The 25,813-nt window shown below is 36.0% G+C and overlaps 1 protein-coding gene across 4 annotated transcripts in view; it reads left to right on the top strand.

Annotated features, from left to right (window-relative positions):
• The window catches only part of DHX36 (DEAH-box helicase 36), a 51,500-nt gene that overhangs the window by 1,500 nt on the left and 24,187 nt on the right, over positions 1-25,813 (top strand). For 3 of the 4 annotated variants that reach the window (XM_023192256.1, XM_023192259.1, XM_023192260.1), the window contains exons 2-12: positions 6,747-6,871; positions 7,632-7,866; positions 11,227-11,265; positions 13,005-13,175; positions 16,526-16,605; positions 17,677-17,751; positions 17,873-18,039; positions 19,438-19,519; positions 24,219-24,359; positions 24,653-24,755; positions 25,432-25,519. In XM_023192256.1, coding sequence (XP_023048024.1) covers positions 6,747-6,871; positions 7,632-7,866; positions 11,227-11,265; positions 13,005-13,175; positions 16,526-16,605; positions 17,677-17,751; positions 17,873-18,039; positions 19,438-19,519; positions 24,219-24,359; positions 24,653-24,755; positions 25,432-25,519 — 1,306 coding nt within the window. The remainder of the gene's footprint in view (positions 1-6,746; positions 6,872-7,631; positions 7,867-11,226; positions 11,266-13,004; positions 13,176-16,525; positions 16,606-17,676; positions 17,752-17,872; positions 18,040-19,437; positions 19,520-24,218; positions 24,360-24,652; positions 24,756-25,431; positions 25,520-25,813) is intronic. The other variant, XM_023192258.1, reaches the window with a different exon arrangement.

Genomic DNA, 25,813 nt, shown 5'->3' with positions numbered 1-25,813 from the left:
TGTTCATTCAGGTGTTTCCGGGGGACTTATCCGTTTATCTTCATAACTTAAACTTCTTTAATAAACAAATCCACTTCTTTTACAGCCCCAAATTAACTTTTTCGTTGGGCAGACTGGCTTTTGAAAATCAGGATAGGGACGTCTAAGTAACTTTACAACTTTTGTTTATTAAGGCTCTGTTTCAAACAAGGTTTTATGCATGTTGCTCCAGGGACTTGAAGAAATGTGGTATTCAAGGAGCTTACAGTCTAGCTGGGAAAATAATACCTAAACAGATGAAAAGTTAAATAAGTCAGGAAAAAATGTTCATTATTGTTTTCACAGTTGTGAAAAGCCAGTTGTGCAGTGGATGTTATGAATGGAACTTTTGATTTCTACTTGCGTTCCCGTCCTCCTTTTAGTGGTGACATGACCATTTATTCACTCGCCAAGGCCAAATGAGATTTATCTTTGCTGCTTCCCCTTCATTTCAGCAAATCTCTGCCTTCTTAATATATCCCAATCTAACTGTTCTTAACCTTCTAACTAGTCATCTATCTTCCATTCCTGCTCTGCATTGTCTGTGCTTTGCAGAGCCGCCTATGGTGATCTTTTAAAAGGAAAAATTAGATCATTTCATTCCCTAATTCACAACTTGAATTTGGAAGTCAGGTCACTTCTGTCTCAGTCTAATACATTTCATTTGCATCTTGACATGTTTTCTGGAAATCTTGGTAATGTGGCTTCAACATAACAGGTTTACCACTTTGTGCATTTCTCCGAGCCCACTTCCCCAGTCTAATTATAGCTTTTGTAAACATAATTTATTTTTACTTTTTATTACAGTGTCACACTGTTCTCCTGTCTAAAATGTACCTTTCCGTCTTGTTTTAATGTGAGTATTTTTCAATGGGCTCATCCCAGTTCTTCTTTGACCACCTTTAGCCTAATGTCATTGCTTCCCAGTCAGAATTTCGGTAACTTTTACTTTTAAAGTCATGTCATGTGTTTTCAAAATGAATAGTTTGTTTTTTTTTTTGAGTCGGAGTCTCACTGTGTCACCCAGCCTGGAGTGCAGTGGTGTGATCTCGGCTCACTGTACCCTCTGTCTCCCGAGTAGCTGGGGACAGGCGGGCACCACCACACTCAGCTAATTTTTGTATTTTTAGAAGAGACAGGGTTTTGTTATGTTGGCCAGGCTAGTCTTGAGCTCCTGACCTCAGGTAATCCACCAGCCCAGGCCTCCCAAAGTGCTGGGATTACAGGTGTGAGTTGTGTCGCCAGGCTAAAAATGAATGCATTCTAATGATGCATTCTTGAACAAATGTTCTCTCAACAAATATTTATTGAGGACATTATTTTTGTGATGGTATCTTAAGTACTGTATTAATATAGGCTCTACAGAGATTGTGGTTTGTTTGGAGTGATAAATATAATACAGTATTAGGGTATTAGAGAATATGGGCTATCACCTAACTCAGGTCAAGGTATTTTAGAAGATTTTTCAGGGATGGTAACCCTTAAGCTGAAACTTGAAATATAGTGTGTGTGTTTGAGGTTTGGGGTTTGGAAAAGATTCCAGGCAAAGGCAGTAGCATGTGCAACAACACCGAGATCAAGGAAGCACATGTTCAGTTCAAGAAACTATAAAAGATAAGAACATGGATGTGGAGAGTAGTGAGATGAGGTTAGGGCAGTCAATTTGAAACTTGTTGGCTGCTTTGCACAGAAAGGAATATATTTGAATTTACAACCCAGTACACACATATGTATAACTAGATGAAAAGTTTTGTAAAATAATATTTAATTACCTGCACATTGCTTTGAAGTTTTTTTGTTTTTGAACTTCTCTGTTCTCTTTTAATGCTGTTCGTGATCCTTTAATATAATTTCAGAAACAGCAATTTGAAAATCTCTGGGCTAGAAAAATAAGCACAGCCTTGAGATACATTGAGTCTTTCTAAGGACTGTAGCAAGCCGGTAAAACATTTTAAACAAAGAATGAAATGACTGGATTTTAAATGTTTAAATTCACTCTGGTAGCAGTATAAGGAATGGATTGAAGAGGGGCAATCCTGGTTCAGGGAGACCAGTTAAGTAGCCCTTGCAGTAACTAAGGTGAGAAATGACAGCTTGAATTAGCACGTTGGCAGTGGATGTGGAGGGAAGTGGACAGATTAAAGTGATTTGGGAGGTAGACTCAAAATGATTTTGTGATGTATTTTATCTGAAGGGATAAGTACAGTGTTAATGATGACTCTTTTATGCCTGTCTGTAAGGATCAGGCTTGTTGGAGGAAGGTAATTGGCTCGGCTATGGACACTATGAGTTTGATATTGTTATAGGGCATACAAATGAGGATTTGCAGGAGGGAGAGGGCTGTGTAGATCTGATGCCTAGAAAAATCTAGACTGGAGGTAAGTATTTGACAGTTAATGGGCTCATGGGTGGTAGTTGGAGTGTGGGAGTGAATAGTCAGAAACGGAATGGGCCCAGCCTGAATTCTATAGACCATTGCTTCTCAGACATGAATGTGCATAGGAATCACCTGACATCTTGTTAAAATGTAGGACACTAGTGGGATCAGAGATTCGACTTTTGTTACAGTCTCCCAGGTGATGCCAGTGTTGCTGGTCTGTAGAGCGCTCAGGCTGTCAAATACAGAAAATGAAAATTTAAGGGACAGGCTGAGGAATAGAAGGTTACAAAATAATCTAGGAAGGATCAGCCAGAGAAGAGAAAAATAAGATGTGTGTTGTTTTGAAATCTAAGAGTAGTGTTTAAAGGAGAGAAGAGTGTATCAACAAGAGGAAGTAATTGATAGTGGCAAGCATGCACAAATGACGTAAGAGCTGAGAATGTCTATTGGATTTATCAACAAGGTCGTTGATGATCTTAATGGGAGCCCTTTCTGTGGCATTGTAGAAGTAAAAGCCAGACTGCAATAGGGTGGCAAGTGAAACAGAGATTAAGAAGTGGAACTTTTTCCAGCAGTTTTGCTGTGAAGAGGAGGAAGAAAAATAGGGCAGTAGCTGATAGGGGTAAGGGAATTCAAGAGAGGGTTTTTTGTTTTTGTTGTTTCTAAGGTGAGGAGATTTGACCATGTTCATGCCCTGATGGGAAGCACCCGGTGAAGAGGAAATCAAAGTGGGCCAAATTATGCTGCAGTAATAACCGACCCCCACATCTTAATGGTTTACAACAAGCAAGGTTTGATTTTCTACCACATTACTAAAAGAGGCAAACTAGAATATCGATTGACTGCCTAATGTCTACTGGAGAGGTTAGAAATTTAGGAAAGCAAGGTAAATTTCAATGAATGAGGTAGCCCTGAGGACATGAAAGGAATTGGACTGCAGAGCTCAGGTTGAGGGGTTAGCCTTTAAAATGCACTTCTTTTTTAACAGGAAAGAAAAAAGGATAAATTCTGATACAGGTGGGTTTAGGTTTGGTGATAACCAACTGAGGACCTTTTCTTCTTGGGGCTTTTGTTTTGTGAAAAACTGTGTGTGAATGCTGAGGGCAAACAGAAAGGTGGTGCTGGCCTGTTACAGAGAATGGGGAGACAGTTTAAAGTAGTTGCACATGATTAGAAAGCTGATAAAATAAATTTGGTGGACATCATTTAGGGTCTCTTGCGAGGAACTGAAAACTAGAAGCAGGATATTTGAGAATGTCCAAGAAAGCAGGAAATAATCAAAATTCTATGACAAAAGAAAATAGTTATGAAACAAAATGTGTTTCTGAGATTCTTCAGGCAAGCAGTGAAATAAAGTGAAGTGTGGTAGAACTAGAAGGAGGTTGTTGAGTGGGAGAGAAGTATCCTACAAAAAGGCAAGATCCAAGTTTGGAATTAAGGTATATTCTCTGCTATCTGCAGTGTCCAGAAACTCATTGTGGGGGGAACATCGTTAAAAATACGAATCTTTTTATTTAGAGTGTAAATTATGTTTTCAAGAGCTAATCATACATGTTCATTGTAAAAGATAGATTCAGCTGTTCATTCCTGGGGCATATACCATGTGCCAGAATTATATCTGGCAGAGGCACTGCAAAAAGTATAGGATATGGAGAGTGAATAACCTCTTTTTAAATTAATAGTAATAAAAACAAGATCCTACTGCACAACTGACTTTTTTGATTTAATACTTTGGTCATCTTTCCTGTTTGTATACTTGCAGAAAGATCTACCCACTCTTAACCATTGGGTGTACTACAATTCAACTAATTCCTTATTGATTAGCAGATGCTTACTTGGTACATATGCATTGTGTAAGGTATCTTAAAGACTACCAACTGATGTTGACTTTTTAATTAAAACTAATTTTGTTGTGATAGTTTGGACTGAAAGATTGTGTAGATCTGTTTATTTTCTGTAGACTTACGTTATCCAGTAATTCACCTTTCCCAACGGGTGTGAAATCTCATAAAATTAGAATAATCTTTTGTGCTGTTATGGGCAGGAGGTGGGCAATGTGTTGTGAAATGTCCATATAGGAAAGTGTTTACTAAACAAAATACAGGGTAATGAGTTAACATGGAAAAGTGAGAACTGTAGGAATAGCAGATACAGGTTATGTTCTAACTAAACAGATACATCAAGAAACCTTAAGAGGACTTTTGTAGACACATTTTATATCCTGACAACTGAAATTAGCCACTTGTTTTCACTTCAAAAAAGGAGGTAGCGTATAGTTAATTGGCTTTTCTTCCTCACGTTTGTTTTATCACTAATTTCTTATTTTTATCACATTAGGTTATCCTCCTACTCATGCAAACTTATTTGAGCTTTCACAAAGCATGTAATACTGATTAGAATTAGAATGTCTCATAAAACCCTGTCTCTTGTCTTAAACATGCTTATGTCTTGTTCTCCTGGGACACATACTCCCCCATCCACCCTGGGTTTTCAAGCTTTATGTGAAACTTTGTTATGACCAGCTATTTTGGTGTTTGTTTAATTGGGATAGAATACAGTGAAGAGAAGAGTTGCACTGTACAGAGTAAGGAAAGTATTTTGTGAAATTACTTATTCGTGTATGTGTGTACTGGGTCATTAGTTTTACTGCAGATTGCTATGAAAAAAATAAAAAACAATTGAAATCTGTTGCTCTAGATTTTAGAGTATTTTACACATTTGCCATCTGCTTTCATCAGTCTCCTTACCTTAGCTCCTGCTTCTCTCTTTTCTCCTCAAAAATCGTAACCAAACCTCAAAAACTAAAAACACCTTGAAGAACATTCCCAACTGCCTAGTTGTTGGATACAGTGGTAATTTTTTCAGTTCTCTGCCTTAGTTACGTCAATTTTATACTTCTGATTCCTTTTTTTAGCACCTTTCTTCACTTCATAGGGGTGGTTTGTCACTGTGTGCTCCTAGTCTTTTGCTTGTTCTCTTGATTATTTCTCTGACTTATTTTCTTGCCTTGGCACCCTGAATGCCGGACTTGGTCAACCATCTGTTCTCATCTTTGGAGGTGGTGTTATTTGTAAATTAAAAGAACTCCTGTGTCTGTGTGATTCCAACTTTGCAGAACACTCCAAAATTTCTATCATAACTCTAAAAACAAAACCTTTCAGAGATCCATTTCCATATATTCATCTGGCTAATCATTATTACAAGTTGGGAACTTTCATCATTGTTCTTAATTGCCTAAAATCCAAACTTAGCATCCTGTTTTGACCTCCATCACCTCTACATGTACACAAAAATGTACAATAACACAGAGCAGCCTCCTCCTAATGATTCATCTTACTGCTGTTTTTTCATGATCCACCCTTGAATTTGAAAACAGTTGTCTTGGATTCTTTCTTCCTTTTTGTCTGTCCCCAACTTCCACCAAATAGTCATTAAGTCCTATGGTTTCTATCTTTCGATTTTTGACTGTTTTCTTTTCATTTATACTTTTACCTTCCTCCTCCTTTGGTTCTTTAACCTAACACACTCTAATTTTCACCACCCCTCGTGTGTTTCCTTTTGCCTGTGGATTTATATGCACATTAGAACCTAACGTTTGTAGACCCATAGATTTTGAAGAATCTGTTTTTCAACTTACTATGTCTAAATATAAAAGTCTCCAAAGAATTGGGTTTTGGCAATTTTTTTTTTTTTTTTTTTTTTTTTTTTTACCTTGGACATTTCTTAAATGCGTAAAGTTTCTGAAAATTTTCATAGTTCACCAAGGACCTTTATCTTTGTCCAATTTGTTGTGTTTTATTCTCATTCTTTGAAGCAACTGCGTCATTTGCCACATTGGATCACCTAATGAGCACTGATCAATTTTATTTACTCCTTCTGAGCTCAGCCTTACTTACCAATTTATTCTTCTGTTTAGTGTTAAGAACTTTTAAATGTTCGTTGCAACCAAACTATTTCCAGTTTTCAACTTTTTTCTTAAACCATTTGAGTTGTAATAACTTCAAAATTTTAAGATAAGGAGAAATTCATAATAATTAGTATGTGAGGGTTGGGAGTAAGAGAACCAGGGTTGTAGGAAGAGGCATAAATGAGCTTTCTTTGCCAGTCACAATAGGGCTAATTTTATAAATGCTTGTTGGAAAAGGTCTAGAAGGATATGTACCAAAATTTTAACATTAATTAATTAGGTCTAGGAAGGGGGATTGGGCTAGAGGACAAGTGTGAATAACTTTCTTTTATATGTATTTGTTGAACGCATATTACTTAGACTTTATTTTCTTTAGTATCAGATAATTTTTACATATGCTTTCTTATGTTGACAAGATGCTTTTTTCTTGGCACAAACTAGAGAGCTGTAGTACACATGGATGAACGACGAGAAGAACAAATTGTGCAGCTACTGAATTCTGTTCAAGCGAAGAATGATAAAGAGTCGGAAGCACAGATATCCTGGTTTGCTCCTGAGGATCATGGGTACGACAAGAAGTATTTTTTTAAAGAATAGGCAAAGAGTAACACTTTAATAATAAAAATAACATCTTTATTTTCTTCAATAAGTGAAGTTTAACCTTGATGTACTTTTTTTTCTTATGTAGATTAAACAGATTTAGAAAATGACTTTTAAAAATTTAGATGGCATGTTTCCACAGGAAAGCTAAATGGTATGAATAATAGTGTGTCTGGATATGAGATGTATTAAGTTGTTATTTATTCTTCTCCCTACCTGTCCTCTTTGTATTTATGAAATTATTCTATCTGGGAGATCTGCAAGAAGTGAAATTGCTCCTGTTTTAGAAAAGTTACAAGAACTGTATCATTTAGAGGAAAAATTTGTACAAGTATTTCATGGACTGTGTATTGTAGCATCCTATTTATAGCTCAGAAAGGGTGGCAAGAAAAAGATGTTGTGACATGAAACAAGTTCAAGAAAACCAGAAAAAGAGAAACACTGTAACTAACCGCAGTGAAGGAATGACTATTGTGTGGATTTTTTATTTTTAACTACCACAAGGAATAACTTAATCTGGCAATATCTATTTAAAGGAAGGAAAAATTTGAATTTGTTATAAGAATCTAAGTATATTTTCATAATTACTGTACTAAGAGAAAAGCTTTGGATTTGGATGACTGTGAAATATTTCAACAGCATATTGTTTTGTTTTGTTTTGTTTTGTTCCAGGGTTCGAGTGAGTCTTCATCTGACCTTTCTTGTTTTCTTATTTTGTCAAAACAGATACGGTACTGAAGTTTGTGCTAAGAACACACCATGCTCAGAGAAGAAACTTGACATCCAGGAAAAGAAGTTGATAAACCAAGAAAAAAAAATGTTTAGAATCAGGAACAAATCATATATTGACCAAGATTCTGAATATCTCTTGCAAGAAAATGAACCAGATGGAACTTTAGACCAAAAATTATTGGAAGATTTACAAAAGAAAAAAGATGATCTTCGGTATATTGAAATGCAGGTAGTAGAAAAATGTCAAAAAATATTTTGTCATTTTTTTTCTTATACTTTCTAAAAATGTGTATATGGTTAGAGGTAGCTGCATGGCATAGATCAGTGAGATCCTCAACAAGACATCCTTTGTGGGAATTACTTCATTTTGGAATGGTAGAGAAAAGTGGGAATGGAAGTTACACGTAACCTACAGTATCCTGTCTCATCCACAGAAGCTTATGTGGTGAGGAGAAGAAATGTTTGAGAAATGCTGGTGCAAATGGAAAAAAAATACTTACTCTTCAGCTTTTCTAGGCCAGTTTAATGAGGTGCCATGTACAGTAAAGGCAGTTAAAATTGTAAAGCTTGTTCTAGGTTACTTAAGACATCTCTTTTTTTGTAGATGATAAAATTAAATATTTCAGAAGTTATGTGATGTGCTGTGTTCAATAACATTTTAAATACAGGACTATCACAAGACCTGAGAGTCTCCTGAATTCTGATACTTTCTTTCTACGCTAGGCAAGATATTTTAAGGTCCCTTTCAGTTAAAACATAAAATTGTATGATTTGTGGGTGTTCTAGAGATGTAATAAAGTGGTCGCGTGTATGTGTGTATATTTTTAAAAGAAATTACCAAGGGAACTCTGAGGGCCATATCTTTAATACGTAAATGCACAGTGCTGTTTTTGATAAAGAAAGGATATAGCACCTCCTATAGGAAAGAAAGGATCCCTCAGCTAACTGATGAAAGCTGAATTTCCTTATTAGGAAAGAATGATCCACTGACTGTTACTGATGAAAGTTAGATTTCCTTATTAGAATAGATAAGCTGAGGTTGTCCAGGGCCAAATTGTGTAGCTCTTTGATGCCTGTTGGGTAAAACTGTGATTTGAAAATGGAGGAAATTTCAGGATGAATTAATTCAGAATCTTCTAGTTGAGAAGAGCTGCTTGAACAGCCTTAAGAACAAGGAGAATTAGTGTCTTTCTCTTTGCTATATATGGTAGACAGAACTCATATACTAAAGATGGGTGATTGATCTAGTTCAGAGAAAGAAAAAAATGTGTAAAACATTTGAAAAGTTGATGGTCTTCGTATTTCTCATGTGTTGTCATAAATGCTTCATGTATACTGCATTATTTAAGCTTCTCAACAACCTTGAATAAGAGACTACATGTCTGTCTGTTATAGATGAGGAAAAAGATTTAGGTTAAGTGACCTACCTAAGGTTGCATAGCTCATAACAGAATCAGATCTAAAATTCAGCTGTGTTTAAGAACTCAACTTTTTAATCATTTTTAGCCATGTGCAATATTTTTTCTTGATGTTCTTTAATAAACATTAATTTTCTGCTTCCTGGATACCAGTTATTGTGCTATATATGTGTGTGTGTATGTGTATATATATTTGAGGCAGAGTCTCAGTCTGACCCAGGCTAGAGTGCAGTGGTGCCATCATGGCTCACTGCAACCTCGACCTCCTGGGCTTAAGTGATCCTCCCACCTTAGCCTCCTGAGTAGCTGGGACTACAGGAATGTGCCAGTACGCCTGGTTAATTTTTGTAATTTTTGTGGAAATAGGGTTTTGCTTTGTTGCCCAGGCTGGTCTTGAACTCATGGGCTTGAGCGATCCTCCCACCTCAACCTCCCCAAATTCTGGAATTATGGGTGTGAGTCACCGCGCCAGCCAATTGTGCTTATTACTCTTTTTTAAGAGTAATAAGATATTTCCTGTCCTCAGAGAGCTTACAGTTGAACTATCTCACATCTTGGTGATGGTCAAAAGTTAGCACATAGAAACTTTGGCTGCCTTGGGAAAGAATATTGGATTATACCTCTCTTTCCAGTGGCATTTACATGTATAAATCATATATGGTTAATGCCAGTTTGAAATGCAGTGGATAGCTTGTGTATAAGTATGTGTTAAGATGGTAACATTTGACTACCTGGGGTGTTAATACTTATGTCATTAAAAAATAGTTTTTAAATAATTTAAAAATTATTACAAGATAAGTTATTATAAGGTAAGGTAAGTGTGGTAGCTTTTGTTATTTTAAAATAGCTAGAATTCTTTTCAGTCATCACAGTGATTGTTATTTTTATGGTGCTGATAAGAATTACCTGACCATGACAAACATGGCAATAATATAATACTAGATTACTAAAGACAATTCTAATTTTATTAATGATATATATATATTTTTTTAATTATTTCCCTTTTTTTTTTTTTTTTGAGATGGAGTCTTGCTCTGTCACCCAGGCTGCAGTGCAGTGGCGCGATCTCGGCTCACTGCAACCTCCACCTGCCAGGTTCAAGTAATTCTCCTGCCTCACTGTCCCAACTAGCTGGGACTACAGGTGTGCACCACCATGCCCAGCTAATTTTGTGTAGTTTTAGTAGAGACAGGGTTTCACAATGCTGGCCAGGCTGGTCTCAGACTCCTGACCTCATGATCTGCCTGTCTCGGCCTACCAAAGTGCTGGGATTATAGGCGTCAGCCACCACACCCGGTCAGTTTTTTCCATTTTAATAAAGGGTGTTTGTTAAAGCTGACTTTATTTTTATGCCACTGAAGATTCTTTTTTTACATTATATGTACTTAGTTGAATGTAAACTACAGTACTGCTTCTTATTTTTATGTAATATGGGTATAGAGTTCCATAAAAGTTTTCAGAATTAGGAAGAAATTGTCACATAAATACAGGAAAGAATAGTCATTCCTTTTGTAGTATTCTAATTGTAATTTAACACATTGGAAATCTATTGAGTAGCTTATATGTGTCAGAAACTGGTATTTGCTTTTTATATAAAGGTTTTTCATTTAGACGTTGTGGCAACCCTATGAGATAAAATCTTTTAGACGTTCACACTTTAAGTATGACTTAACTGAGATCACAGCTCTAAAATGGCAGTACCAGATTTTCTGACTGTGCAGATATTACTTTTCTCTTACACTCAAAGGCAAGTATCCTGAAATAATTTCTGAATCTGCTCCAGTGCCTAATGTGTTAGTAAATAGTGTATTGTTGGGTGGGAAAAGATAATACAGAAATCAAATCTAAGATGAATATATAAAACATATTGAAAAAAAGTGGAAGTAATTTAGCAATCATTAGAATGCTGTTAGGACAGATCGGATTTCATTTTACTGCCACTGACTTTAAAGCATTGTCTCCATTTTGCTGGGAATGGAGTTCTGGTTTTGAATGTTTCAGATATTAAAGGAATTGGTAAATTATTCTTTATAATTTTTTTACACAAGCCGTAAGATAATAAAAATACTTTTGGATTCTAGAGAATTTACCCTATGATGTATCCTAATTACCATGATTATAATTTAATTACATATCTTTTGTGAAAATTTAAAACTTTTTTTAAATTTCAGCATTTCAGAGAAAAGCTGCCTTCATATGGAATGCAAAAGGTAAAGTGTTTTTTTCCACTATTTAATTTGATTTGCAAATTAAATACACTTTTTTTTTTTTTTAAAAGAGCTCTGTAACAAGAAAAAATGTAAATTAATGAACTTTCTTCTACAGTATAGTATTGGAAGTTAATTTTATTATTTTGAATTAAGGACAGAAAGAAAGAAAAGGACATAAACAATTTTCCTGATGTTTTCACCTGTTTTTGTTCACAATTGAAATCTTTGAAATTTAAAAAGTAAAATTTCCTCTTATAAGTTACTTTGGATAAATACCTTGCACTTAAGTCAAGACCAGACACTTCAGTTAAGATTAATGTACAAATTAATGTATTAATTAAAATCAAGGTGTGAAATAATTAATGTACTACTAAAAATACAGTTCTTTAATTTATTACACTGTATCTTAAAATATGATTACCCTATATAGAATAATATGGTCTTTCATCCCTCTCTGTTTTCCCAACCTTATTTTACTTTATTTTTTGCTTTTCATAGCACTTATTACCACCTGACATTTGTGTGTCTTCCCTTCCCAGGCCAGTGTAAGTTCTTGAGCATAGGATTTGTTTTGTTCACTCTGTGTCTCTTGACTCAGAACAGTGCCTGGCATTCTAAAGATTTCCAGTAAACAAATACCTATTGAACGGATGAATCACATTTCACTTCTTGGTATTTACCAGCTGTAATTTCAGTGTTCAAACTTAAAACTTTTTTCTGATATATATACATCTATATATATGTATAATGTGTTAGAATAAGTGGGGAATTTTTTTTTTTTTTGAAAGGGAGTCTTGCTCTGTCACCAGGTTGGAGTGCAGTGGCATGATCTCGGCTTACTGCAACCTCTGACTCCTGGGTTCAAACGATTCTCCTACCTCAGCTTCCTGAGTAGCTGGGGTTACAGGCGCCTACCACCATGTCCAGCTAATTTTTGTAGTTTTAGTAGAGATGGAGTTTCACCATGTTGGCCAGGATGATCTCGATCTCCTGACTTCGAGATCCGTCTGCCACCGCCTCCCAAAGTGCTGGGATTATAGGCGTGAGCCATCATGCCTGGCCTAAGTGGGGAATTTTTAAAAGGTAGGTTTTCAAATTAAATTGTTTTGTACATGAAAATAACCCCTAACGTCCCTTTGAGATAGTAAGATGACTGTTTATACAGTGAATATTATTATTAAAAATACTAATACATACAATTTTGTAGAAGAACATCTTCCCCAAATATGAGGTTTTCTAGATAGCTTTGGTTTAGATATTTAATGACTTTATTTTAATTATTTGAAAGGAAGTCATTTTAAACTATAGTATTTTCTTCCTTGTTCCTAAAATGGCATGCAAAACTTGTTCTGCAGACAAAGCCGTATTTATGAATTATGATATAAATTCGTAATATCATCAGTAGTTGTTTAGGCTGGGAGTTTGCTTCTGTAGTCAGTAGCCCCACATATCAACATTATTTTAATTCTGCGTGGAACTTACAGGCTATCTCTTCTTGTTTATGTCAGTATGTTTTTCTTTAGCAGTGCTTTGGCTTTGTTCTTTATCGTTTGGTGCACTTATCTCTTGCAGATTGGTAGATCCAGATATCCAAACTGCCAGTATTGGATGTGACAAAATTTAGAAAGCATTAATATATTTTTTAAAAATAATTATCTTCAGTTTGGTCGAATTTTGATTAATATCTTTTTTCAGACTTAGTCAACATGTGATATTCTTTATTTTCCCTTTTGAAATAGGAATTGGTAAATTTAATTGATAAACATCAGGTAACAGTAATAAGTGGTGAAACTGGTTGTGGCAAAACCACTCAAGTTACTCAGTTCATTTTGGATAACTACATTGAAAGAGGAAAAGGATCTGCTTGCAGGATCGTTTGTACTCAGCCAAGAAGAATTAGTGCCATTTCAGTAAGTAATCTCTTAACTTATTACAAATGTCTTTTTTAAAGTAATCTTGCTAGAACCTACTGATTCTGAAGGTATAGAGTGATTCTTAATTAGGCTTAGGATTTGTGACTGCGAAAGCAAATATTTGCTTAACATGTTTAATAATAAAGGCCAAAAAATTGAGTAACCGCTGTCTTAACAGATAATAGATATTTATGAATTCAAGATAAACTTTATATCCAGGCAAATTTCAGTGTGTATTCACAAGAATGAAATAGATAAAATGTTTACAGAATTGATTACAAGCTTCAAGTAATCTCCATCATTTGATTCTTTACATTTTACTACTTGGTTTATTTAATTTTTTTTTTTTTTACTTCTGTCATTTTTTCAGTATAAGTATACTGAATGGTGGTGAAAGTGGGAAATCTTTTAAGTTGTATTTCTATAATCAGTGATTTATTTAATTATTTTTGGAGACAGGGTCTTACTTTGTGACTTAAGGTGGAATGCAGTGGTGGTAACATGGCCTCGGTGCAGCCTCAACCTCTAGAGTTCAAGTGATCCTTCTGCCTCAGCCCCCCAAGTAGGTGGTACTATAGGCATGTGCCACCACACCTGGCTAATATTTGTATTTTTTATAGAGATGGGGTTTGGCCATGTTGCCCATGCTGGTCTTGAATACTGGGCTCAAATGATCTGCCCACTTAAGCCTCCCAAAGTGCTGGGATTACAGGCATAAGCCACTGTGCCCAGTCATAGTCATTTTTGAATGCAGCTACTCAATAAGAGGAAATTTATCATTAGGAAAAATAAGGTATTGTTTCTGGTTTGTCAAGTCCAAAATTTTGGGAAGGCATACATAAGTAACACTTATAAATAACTTATTTCAGGTTGACTATACGAAATCCAGAATGCTCCCAAATCCAGAACTGTTTGAGTACCAACATGGAAATGCTCACTAGAGCATTTCACATTTTGGATTTTCAGATTTGGGATGCTTAACAAGGGCAAGTATAATGAAAATATTCCAAAATCCGAAACCGGAAACACTTCTGGTCCTGATCATTTTGACTAAGGAATATTCAACCTGTACATTGATTTTGTTGTTTTGTTTTTAGTTAGATGACCTAGTTAAATATGTGAGTTATATATTTTTTAAAGGTGTTTGGGGTTTCTTGTCATATTTCAGTATGCATAGTGAATTTATTTATGCTGTATAATTTTGTGTATAAATTATAAAGGTTTGTGTTTGTCTTTGGTTTTATGACAGTGCTGTTTATCACATGTCTAAGTCATTTAATATAGAATCTGTGGTTGAAAACATTACCAATTACGACAATATTTCTCAGAAAATACAGTATATGTTTTAAGCTTTGGTTTCTAAGAAGTACTATAAAGAAAGATCAGTAGACTTCACTGCTTTTTTAAAAAAATTGTGTAAATTTATGGGATACAAGTGCAATTTTGTTATATGCATAGATTGTGTAGTGGTTAAGTGAGGGCTTCTAGGGTGTCCATCACCCACATCATATACATTGTACCCATTAAGTAATTTCTCATCATCTGTCCCCCTCCTACCTTCTCTTCTGAATCTCCATCGTTTGTCATTCCATACTTTATGTCAACATATACCTGGTTTTTAGCACCCACTTATGTGAGATATGATATTTGTCTTTCTGTGTCTATTTCGACATGATTTCACTCTTACAGTTAAATAGTATTATTCCATTCCTTATCCAGTCATCCATTGATGGGCACTTAGATTGATTCCATATCTTGACTATTGTGAATGGTACTGTGATAAACATGCAAGGCAGGGTTTTTTTTGTTTGTTTGTTTGTTTGGTTGGTTTTTTTTGATACATTGATTTCTTTTCCTTTGGGTAGAAACCCAGTAGTGGGATTGCTGGATCAAATGATAATGCTATTCTTAGTTCTTTGAGAAATCTGCATACTGTTATCTATAGAGGCTGTACTAATTTACATTCCCACTAACAGTTTGTAAGAGTTCTCTTTTATCCATGTCCTGGCCAAGATCTATTATTTTTTGACTCTTTCATAGTAGCCATTTTGACCGGAGTAAGATGATTTCTCATTGTGGTTTTAATTTGCATTTCTCTGATGATGATGATGTACATTTTTCATATACCTTTTGGCCATTTGTATATCTTCTTTTGAAAAATGTCTGTTCTTGTCTTTTGCCCTCCTTCTAATGGGATGATTTGTCTTTTGTTGTTGTTGTTTGAGTTTCTTGTATATACTGGATGTTTGTCCACTGCTGAATGAATATGAATAGTTTGTACATATTTTCTTCCATTCTGGAGATTATTTGTTTACTCTGTTGATTCTTTATTTTGTTGTGTAGAAATTTCTTAGTTGATTCCCATTTGTCTATTTTTATTTTTGTTGTCTGTGCTTTTGAGGTCTTAGTCATAAATTCTTGGCCTAGACCAATGTCTGAAAGAGTTTTTCCCTAGGTTTTCTTCTAGTAGTTTTAGTTTCAGGTGGTCTTCACCCTTTTATGGGGACGATATTCCAGGAAATTGCATAAAATTACGGAATGGTGAAAAATAAACCACTTCTGTTATAACACAGTTTTGTAGCTAGACTTAAATATTTTCACTAATATATGGCCGTTATCGTATATGCAGATAGTAGGAAGAAATGCTAAGTAGGTAATTTTTTTCTTCTTTTTTCACCATCTGTTGGAATTTGAGTAGACAGGTTAATGTGGTCTGTCAGGGTGTACTAGGTATACTTTGGAAAGTTTTACTTCCAAAATACTATTTCTTAGAAATTATGCCATTTTCTATTTCTGATCCCTTATTATCACTGTTCTGTCGTGAAATAATTGTCAGTGACTTTTAGTTATACAAATCAGTATTAGATTATAACATTTCATCTTTCCAAAGCTTATTTTTGGCAATCGTAACTTTCAAAGCATGACCAAGAACTAGAAATTCAACACCAGTCCCTACCACAAACAAAAACACAAGGGAAGAGTATCAATATGTAATTACTTTCAAATTACACATAACTTCTACAAGTTTAGATCTTGATTTGCAACTCTTAGAAAAGACCAAACATGTATACATTAATGAGAGGATGCTATAGAAAGGCGCTTTGAAACTAATGATAAGAGAACTTGGCCTTAGAAGATTTTATAAGAGGAAATGAAAAATAACCATAAACAGCTCTTAAGAGAGGCACACACTGTTTTAGATACCTCAGATTTTAATATCTGGGTTTTTTTTTAACTCATTTAGAAATCTGAAGAGCAATTTTTCAACAGTACGAGATTTTCATGGATATTCAGGATATTTGTTCTAAAGGAAATTATATTCTCTTTATATTTTATTTGAATTAAAGGTTGCGGAAAGAGTGGCTGCAGAAAGGGCAGAATCTTGTGGCAATGGTAATAGTACTGGATATCAAATTCGTCTCCAGAGGTAAGAAATGTTCACTTCTTATATACAAGCAGATTTTATGAAACTTTGAAGCTGGAGATTCAAAAGAAAGGATATTTTCCCCATTTTTATGATGGTTATTGCTATTACAATTATCATTTAAAGTAATTGCATCATAGATGGCTTACTGCCACAAACTTATCTTCACAAATTTATCTTTCAACCCAAATCGGACTTCAATTGCTTTTTTAAAATGGTGCTTTTATATTTGGAATGATTAGATAAATAAACATTTTTCCTGGACGTAGATTAGCAGACCATTACTCTCTCTGAAAAGATTGTGTTCTACACCTTTCAGTACCACCTCCACACACTTCTGACTGACTTTTTAAATTGATTTTGGTATCTTAACCCCCTATCCAACTCCACTGTGCAGTACATATTTGGTCCTTTTCTGGAGCTTAGGACTCCATTTGCCTTTTTATGTTTTAATTTACTTAATGTTTTTTAGAGATAGGTTCTCATTCTGTCACTCTGGCCGAATTGCAGTGGTGCAGTCAGCTCACTGCAACCTAAGACTCCTGTGCTCAAGCAATCCTCCTACCTCAGCCCCTCAAGTAGGTGGGACTATCAGCGCACACCACCATGACTGGCTAATTTTTTTATTTTTCAAGACTGGATCTCCCTATGTTGTCCAGGTTGATCTTGAACTCCTGGGCTCAAGCAACCCTCCCATCTCGGCCTCAAAGTGTTGGGATTACAGGTGTGAGCCACCACGCCTGACACGTTTGCCTTTTCAAATGAGTGAACTTTCCAATTATGAACCAAATATTTAGGCCCTGTAAGTCAGTCAGTTGTTATCTCAATGTCAATGGTCATATCTTTTAAAAGAAATTAACATTGTATCAATGACAACAAAGATAATGTATAATGAATTTGAATGAAGTATTTCCCGTTACCCCATTGTGGTGGATGTTCTTATAACTAAAAAGTATGAAGATTTTCATTAAAACTGAAAGCATTTCTAAAATTGAAGATATAAACCTTTGTGGTAGTTAGTTAATTACTAGGAAAGAAAACCAAGAATTATTAGTTCATGTCTTTCATTCACAGTCGGTTGCCAAGGAAACAGGGTTCTATCTTATACTGTACAACAGGAATCATCCTTCAGTGGCTCCAGTCAGACCCGTGAGTATGTTACAATTAAGGAAATATAAGTATTATCAAAAGATGTAATTATTGCATTGGATTTTACTAGTTGTTAAAGAAAAATGGTTTTAAAATTTTGTACTTCACACTTCTGCCTTAGGTATTTGTCCAGCGTTAGTCATATTGTACTTGATGAAATCCATGAAAGAAACCTGCAGTCAGATGTTTTAATGACTGTTGTTAAAGATCTTCTCAATTTTCGATCTGACTTGAAAGTAATACTGATGAGTGCAACGTTGAATGCGGAAAAGTTTTCAGAATATTTTGGTGAGTAAAATGTGTAGTTACTACATTAGAAAAGGTACTAGAAAACCACTTAATTTAAAAAAGTTAATATGGTACTAGGTAAAGAGTAGTCAAAATGAATGTTTAGCTATTAATTTTAATATTATTCTACCCTCCGGTTTCATGGATTAGACAATTGGGTCTATTTTTTAATAGTGACATCATGTCTGATAGTGAGGACAGGTAGCTTCTTGTTGCTACCACCACACAATTAAGATGGCATCGCTGAAGTCAAACCACAGATTTGCATAATTTTATAAACTTCTTTCTGTAATTTTTCTGTGGCTGTTATCTACTATCACAGGTTAGGGTGGCAGTTTTCTGCTAATACTGCTAGTGACCACTTAACAAAACATCTTCAATGTTCTACGTAGTATATTCGCCACTTTGTCTTCCTTAGTCTTTATAATACTTTATGAGGTAGGTACTATTATTCGCATTTTTACAGATGAGAAAGCAGCCTCAGAGCAGTTAAGTAGCTTTCCCAAGCTGAACATAGATTGGACCAGTTGCAAAGCACATTCTTTTAAAATCAGTCCTCACTGTCTTTCCTGCTTATACTTGTGAAGGAAAGAATGGGGAAAGGGAGGGAATTACAATGTAATATAGTTATGTTTAATAAATGTTCTTGTCATCGGCATTATAAAAGTCCTTTAAAATACATCCCAGTTAAACTGAAAACCATGTAAGATTAGTTGGGGTAGGTGTTATTATTTTTTTTTTAAATGAGACTTCTAGAACTAACATTGAGTACCTTGCTCAAATGTATGCACGTCATATGTAGAGCAGTGATACCTACTTAGATATTTTGACCTCCCATGTGATGTTTGATTTTTACCGTGTGTACTGCTTGTTTTCCTTGTTATGAAATGTAGAGAGTATTTAAATAACAATGCTGAAGTGATTTTTTTATTAGTAATTTTGAAATAGTAGCAATTTATTTGTTTAGGTCTTGTTTTGATTACTTTTCTCCACTAATTCTGGGTGCTACAAGTAGTAATGCTTATCTGGAATTCAGTAAAACTTTGATATTCTGGATATTCTGTTATGATACTATCTGGGTTAATGATGAAGAGAAAATAGACTTCTAACTAATGGATTTTGAGTTCAACTTAAAACTCTATTCTTTGATATTCTGTGTTATTTTGTAGAACTGTGAGATGTGTGTACAGTTTGGTAGCAGTAAAATGGTATTGAGTGAAGACTAGACTGCTGCTTTTTATTAAAGTAGATATGGAAAAATAGGGTAGAACTATAAAAGCTACAGGACCATTTTCTGGAATTAATAGTAAGTAATAGAGTCATTGTCCTATTGATAGTATATTAATTTTTTCAACATTTGAGTACAAATTTATGCTTATATTTTGTCTGCCGTGATAGGTAACTGTCCAATGATACATATACCTGGTTTTACCTTTCCAGTTGTGGAATATCTTTTGGAAGATATAATTGAAAAAATAAGGTAAGTAAACATTAGAAAATAAAAAAACATTAAAAAGTACTAATATATCACTTTTCTCATGTCAAACTTTAGTCTCAGAAACCCACCATTGACTACTTCCTTGTAAAAAATTTGCTGGGAATTAGCCATACTTGGCTACACATTAAAATTACCTGGAGCTTTTTAAACTCCAGATGCCTGATTTATACTCCCTACCTAAATTACATTACAATGTCTGAGGTAGTAGCCAGGCATCAGTGGTTTTTTTTGTTTTTGTGTTTTTGAGACAGAGTCTCTGTCACCCAGCGTATAGTGCAATGTAGCCATCTCCACTCACGGCGACCTCCGCCTTCCAGGTTGAAGTGATTCTCCCGCCTCAGCCTCCCAGGTAACTGGGATTACAGGCACACACCACTGTGCACAGCTAGTATTTGTATTTTTAGTAGAAACGCAGTTTCACCATGTTGGCCAGGCTGGTCTCAAACTCCTGACCTCATGTGATCTGCCCGCCTCAGCATCCCAAGGTTGTGGGATTGCAGGCATGAGCCACCACCCCTGGCTGGCATCAGTGTTTTTTGAAGATCCCTGGGCAGCAAAGTTTGGGAACCCTTGTCTTTAGTGTTTGAGCTGTTTTGATGGTTCTGCTACCTGATTTTTACTTTCCTTTGTTGGCTTCCATTGCCCAACATTTAAATATAATTTCCCCCAGGCTTCTCAATCATTTATGTTTTCACTGTGCAAACCTGTTTATATCCCTGACTGTAGTTGTATATTTTCACTGCTTTCAGTAGTATAGCTTCAGAACTGAAGCTTCTTCTGATCTTTGAACTGGCTTTCTACTCAGTAGTAGTCTAGTACCACAGGTGCCTTGAACCTAACGTTTCTCAAGCCTAAATCATTATCTTATAGTCTCCCACCAAAAAAAAAAAACAATGTTTTATACTTTATACTTTACTTTATAATGGTTAATGATTATCCTCCACTCAGTTTTCTAATAACCTATAAATCAAAAGCTAGTGTGTATCAGGCAGTTATATACCAGGGTATGGCAACTGTTTTACACGCTGAGTAACCAAGTTAACCCAAGTCATTTTGTACTTGCCTTCAAACAGGCACAAACTGTGGGAACTGTCTTCTTGAACATGCCTTTTCACTTTTATTTCTTTGCCAAGGTCCTTACTGTCTCTCCTGTGCTATATAATAGTTACTCTTTTGGTACTGTATTCTTCACTCTTAGGATTGCTGCCATATATTTTCCTAAAAACAATTTGTTCATGTGAGCTTTCTTCTCCTGGGCAAGCTCCTTGCATATGTGATATCTCTTTAAAAAACTGTTAAGAGCCTTTTTAGGTTTGCCATGGCTATAACAGAGCACCTCAGCTGGTATGGCCAAGTTACTGATTCCCTCAGCATTCTGACCACTGGCCTTTTGCTGCTAGCAGACTTCTCCAGGAGCTTGTGTAGAATTGTGTTTGTATTCTTTGATGGGAAAAAGACTGAGAAGCACAGCCCCATAGGATCAGGTTCAGATTCCTTAGCTGGTCATTCCAAGGCCCTTTATGTTGTGCCCCCATCCTCTTTTCTAGCCTCATTTCCCAGTCATGTGTCCTATGGCCTGCTTGTGCTAAGTATACCATTCCATAATGGTATATTTAGCATGCCATGCCCTCTCATTCATGAGTTTGCACTGTTATGTTTTTCTTCCTCTTAGACCTTTATATGCCATCTTCTCCATCCTTTCATTTGTAAGCTATTGATTATATAAGAAAAATCCCAGCTTCATTGCTTGCTAAGCCTTCCCTAATACCTCTCACAGACTTGAATTCTTTCTTTCTTTCTTTCTTTCTTTTTTTTTTGAGACAGAGTCTCGCTCCATCGCCAGGCTGGAGTACAGTGGCGTGATCTCCGCTCACTGCAACCTCCACCTCCAAGGTTCAAGCAATTCTCCTACCTCAGCCTCCTGAGTACCTGGGACTACAGGTGCACACATGCCCAGCTGATTTTTGCATTTTTAGTAGAGACGGGGTTTCACCATGTTTGCCAGGATGGTCTTGATCTCTTGACCTTGTGATCCGCGCCCCCCCCCCCCCCGGCCTCCCAAAGTGCTGGGATTACAGGTGTGAGCCACCACACCCGGCCTTTAATTCTTTCTCATCTATATTCCTGCAACATTTGTATCATATATCTCTTATAACCCTTATGTTATTTGTTGTATAGTGTATCTCTTTGTATTTGCCTCTTGCACTAGCTTTCAGACTTTTCGGGGTCCAGGATTTTGTCTTGTTTATTTTAGTAACTAGTACATAGCACAGTGCCTGACCTATGGTAAATCTGAATAAAAAAAGGATAGCCAGGCATGGTGGCTCATGTCTGTAATCCCAATGCTTTGATAGGCAGAGGTGGGGCAGATCGCTTGAGCCCAGCAGTTCAAGACCAGTCTGGGCAACATGGTGAAACCCCGTGTCTACAAAAAATACAAAAGTAAGCTGCATGAGGTGCCATGCGCTTATAGACCCAGCTACTCAGGATGCTGAGGTGGGAGGATTTCTTGAGCCTGGGAGGCTGACATTGCAGTGAGTAGAGATCACACCACTGCACTGCAGCCCAGGTGACAAAGGGAGACCCTGTTTCAAAAAAAAAGGGGTTTGGGGACTAGATGTAGAAACACTTGGGATGAGATTTTTCAAGACTCTAAAGTTCTCTTAAGCCAGGAAGTGAGAGTGGAAGGTGAGAGCAGAGTTCCTACAACCATTTTTATATGAAGAAAAATCTGCTGAGTTTTGACCAGACATTTATTTCACTCAATGCTTTGCACTGTGCTAGGGTCTGAGCATTAAGCAAGGGGAGACTTGGTATATGCTCTCAGAATTTGTTTGTAGAGAGGGAGACACATAAGCTGTTATAGATAAAGTCTGAGGGAAGTGAAGAGTGTATTAGAAATTAGATTTTATATGTTAGGTAGAGACTGGTCAAGTTAGGAAAGCAGTTGAAGTCAAAGTAGGAAAGAGGGAAATGTGTATGTCAGAGAAGATAGAACATACTAAAAGCCTCAGACAGACAGCGTGTAATGGTCTTCCATGTCCTGATTTTATCATCAGCCGCCATAAATTTTCTATATCCTCCCTCTTCATTTCCACTTTTTACCATGTGTGCCACATCCTATCATGGCACATTTAGCAATTGCTTGCCAGTAAAATAATAGGCAGCTGCTTGGCAACAATGAAACAAAGTTTTGAGGATCAATAATCTGAAGGCACCTGATGGAAACTTGCTTTCTTAAGCTCCCTGGATGTTAGGGAATGGATATGGAATTGTAGCCAAGCAGTCTCTTGAAGCGAAAAGGTGGTATCTGTGCATTTGTCATCTGCTGATCAACTCCAAGAGGAGAGTTGAATGAGGGTATTCCTTGGTTAGAGATTTTCATCAGAAACTCCTGGCTGTCCGCTTCCCAGAAGAAGAGCTGCACAGCAGGGAGGTAGCAAAGAAAATACAATGACCAGAACAAGAGCAGGGCAAGATGATATGGAAGGTTGTGATTGGAGGTGGGAGGATTGAAGGTTACCTCGGTTTTGCAATTTCTGGGAAGGGAGCCGACTGTGGGTCCATCCTGCTGACTAGAACCAGTCTGTGTCTCAGGTTGCCCTACCTCAAGTTGGTGCCTCTGTATGTATCGAAGACTTAGGGGAGTTCTGGGTTACAGGTACTGAATAGGGAAGGGGATTAACATTTTCTGGGTGTCTGCTATACATGAGGCTTTATCACTTTTTTTTTTTTACTTTACCACATTTTTAAAAATCTCATGCCAGTACTGTTATAAACATATTAATCTCTCAAATAATATAACTAAAGGCCAGATATTTAATGCCTTATCTAAGGTCACACAGCTAGTCAGTAGCTGAGCAAGAATATCAATTCTGACTTCGGAGTCTATGCTCCAGCCCCTCCCCCATTCCATCTAGAGGCTGTCCTGTACTTGAACTCAGAGACGCCTTGGGTTTAAAGTGTGGGTTCATTTTTGTCTTTTCCCACCCCATGCCTCGCAGGACTGACAGTGATAGGTAGAATTATTGTCCAGATGTGCCCTCTATGGTTTTAGCAGTCACTACAGGATGGTAGTAGAATCATAGTACAGCACTCGATTGACATATGAGAGACTTGAATGCTGATTCTGGATCTGCCATTAGCTACAACTGTGTGACTGAGCAGAATTAAATAGTTCTATAACATGGGTCTGTAGATCTGGATATACTCTCTGAAGCTCCTGCGGGCACTAATTAAAATTCTTAGATTAATAGACCCAAGGCATACCTACCAAATCCAAATCATCAGGGATGGGATTTAGGAGTCTGTGTTTTACAAACTCTGAGGGATTCAATTCTTGCGTGCAGTCAGGTTTGGACTTACATTAATGTTAACTATTATTCTAAAGCAAACTTAAAATTGAAGGTATAAGTTACTCTAGTATTTTTTTAAAATTTTAACTACTAAAGATGGTCTATAGGTTTATATACTTCAAGAGAGAAGAATGATTTTTATCTAAAATATCAGGTTTTATAAGTTAATGAACACAAATTGATACTTTAGCTAGCATTCACTTGAAAGTAAAATGAAAATGTTCTTTAGAATTATTTTTGAAAATCCTAAATATAAAATATCACAGATTTTAGCTAAAACTAGAGTTTCAAAAAAGTGAAGATATTCAAGAATGTTTTTATTTTAGGTATATTCCAGAACAAAAAGAACACAGATCCCAGTTTAAGAGGGGTTTCATGCAAGGGCATGTAAACAGGCAAGAAAAAGAAGAAAAAGAAGCAATATATAAAGAACGTTGGCCAGATTATGTAAGGGAACTGCGAAGAAGGTGAGTTTATTTTGTTTGAAGGTGAGAAATCAGTGGCTAAATAACTAAAACAGAAAGCCAGGGGCTGGGAGCATCTTCTTGAATCTGTACATACTTAAAGGAGAGCACCGTGAATCTCTTACTCCAGCTAAATATTGTGCTGATTTGACTTTTAAGCACTCTTAACCCAGTAATTCTCTCCGATGTGTAGATTATGTTCCTCCATTTGCAGATTGAGTTAATTTTAAGCTTTTATAGCAAGTTAGTAGAAAACTTGATTAAGTATTTCATAACTTTGTGTTTAACTTTGATAGGTATTCTGCAAATACTGTAGATGTTATAGAAATGATGGATGATGATAAAGTTGATCTCAATTTGATTGTTGCCCTTATCCGATACATTGTTTTGGAAGAAGAGGTTAGTTTTGTTTGTTTTTCTTTCTTCAGTTAACATAATTTTAATTTTATGTATCAAGGCCATGAAAAATACAATTTTCTTAAATGTTTATAAAATAACCTGGAAGAAATTACTTTTGATACTAGAAATCATCTCATAGTAGCAGAAGATTTAGGCATTTGACCTGTTTGAAGAAAAGACTAAACAAATATCTGGATTATAAGTCTCATTTTTTAAAAGTGAGCTTAGCCAGGTGCAGTGGCTCACGCCTGTAATCCCAGCACTCTGGGAGGCTGAAGCAGGTGGATCACTTGAGGCCAGGAGTTTGAGACCAGCGTGGCCAACATGGCAAAGCCCTATCTCTACTAAAAATACAAAAATTAGCTGGGCGTGATGGCGCAGGCCTGTAATCCCAGCTACTTGGGAGGCTGAGCGTGAGAATCGCTTGAACCCAGGAGGCAGATGTTGCAGTGATCCGAGATCATGCCATTGTACTCTAGCCTGGGTGACAGAGTAAGACTCTGTCTCAAAAACAATAATTAAAAAAAAAAAAAGTGGGTTTATATACTTTTAATTATTCACGAAAATTATCCTGAGCTAGTGTAATTTTAATGGAGACTTAAGTGTGCACACAATTTTACTGTTACTGCATTTTGTTGATATGATCCTTTGTAATGGTTATTTCCCCTTCATATAGGATGGTGCGATACTGGTCTTTCTACCAGGCTGGGACAATATCAGCACTTTACATGATCTCTTGATGTCACAAGTAATGTTTAAATCAGGTATTATGTAAATGTATTTTACTATAATTCAAAGAGTGGTATTTGAATTATATGTGGGATGTGTATTTTTTTTCTTTTATTTGAAGAAGTGTTGCTTCTACTAGGTCACAGATGAAGGGAAAGCTTTTTATTTAGTATTTTGAAGAGAATATTTTCTTTCTTTTTCACAATTTGCCTAATAAAATTGGCTCTTAAAGCATAGGTATGTGGGGTTTTTCATTTTTTCACTCACTGCTGCAAAAAAGAAATCCCTTAGCCCAGTGTTTCTGAATTCTGACTATACAACAGAGTCAC

The sequence above is a fragment of the Piliocolobus tephrosceles genome, chromosome 2 (assembly GCF_002776525.5).
Source record: "Piliocolobus tephrosceles isolate RC106 chromosome 2, ASM277652v3, whole genome shotgun sequence".
Lineage (NCBI taxonomy): Eukaryota > Metazoa > Chordata > Mammalia > Primates > Cercopithecidae > Piliocolobus > Piliocolobus tephrosceles.
The sequence above is the reverse complement of the archived record's forward strand: the minus strand, read 5'-3'. Positions and strand labels throughout refer to the sequence as shown.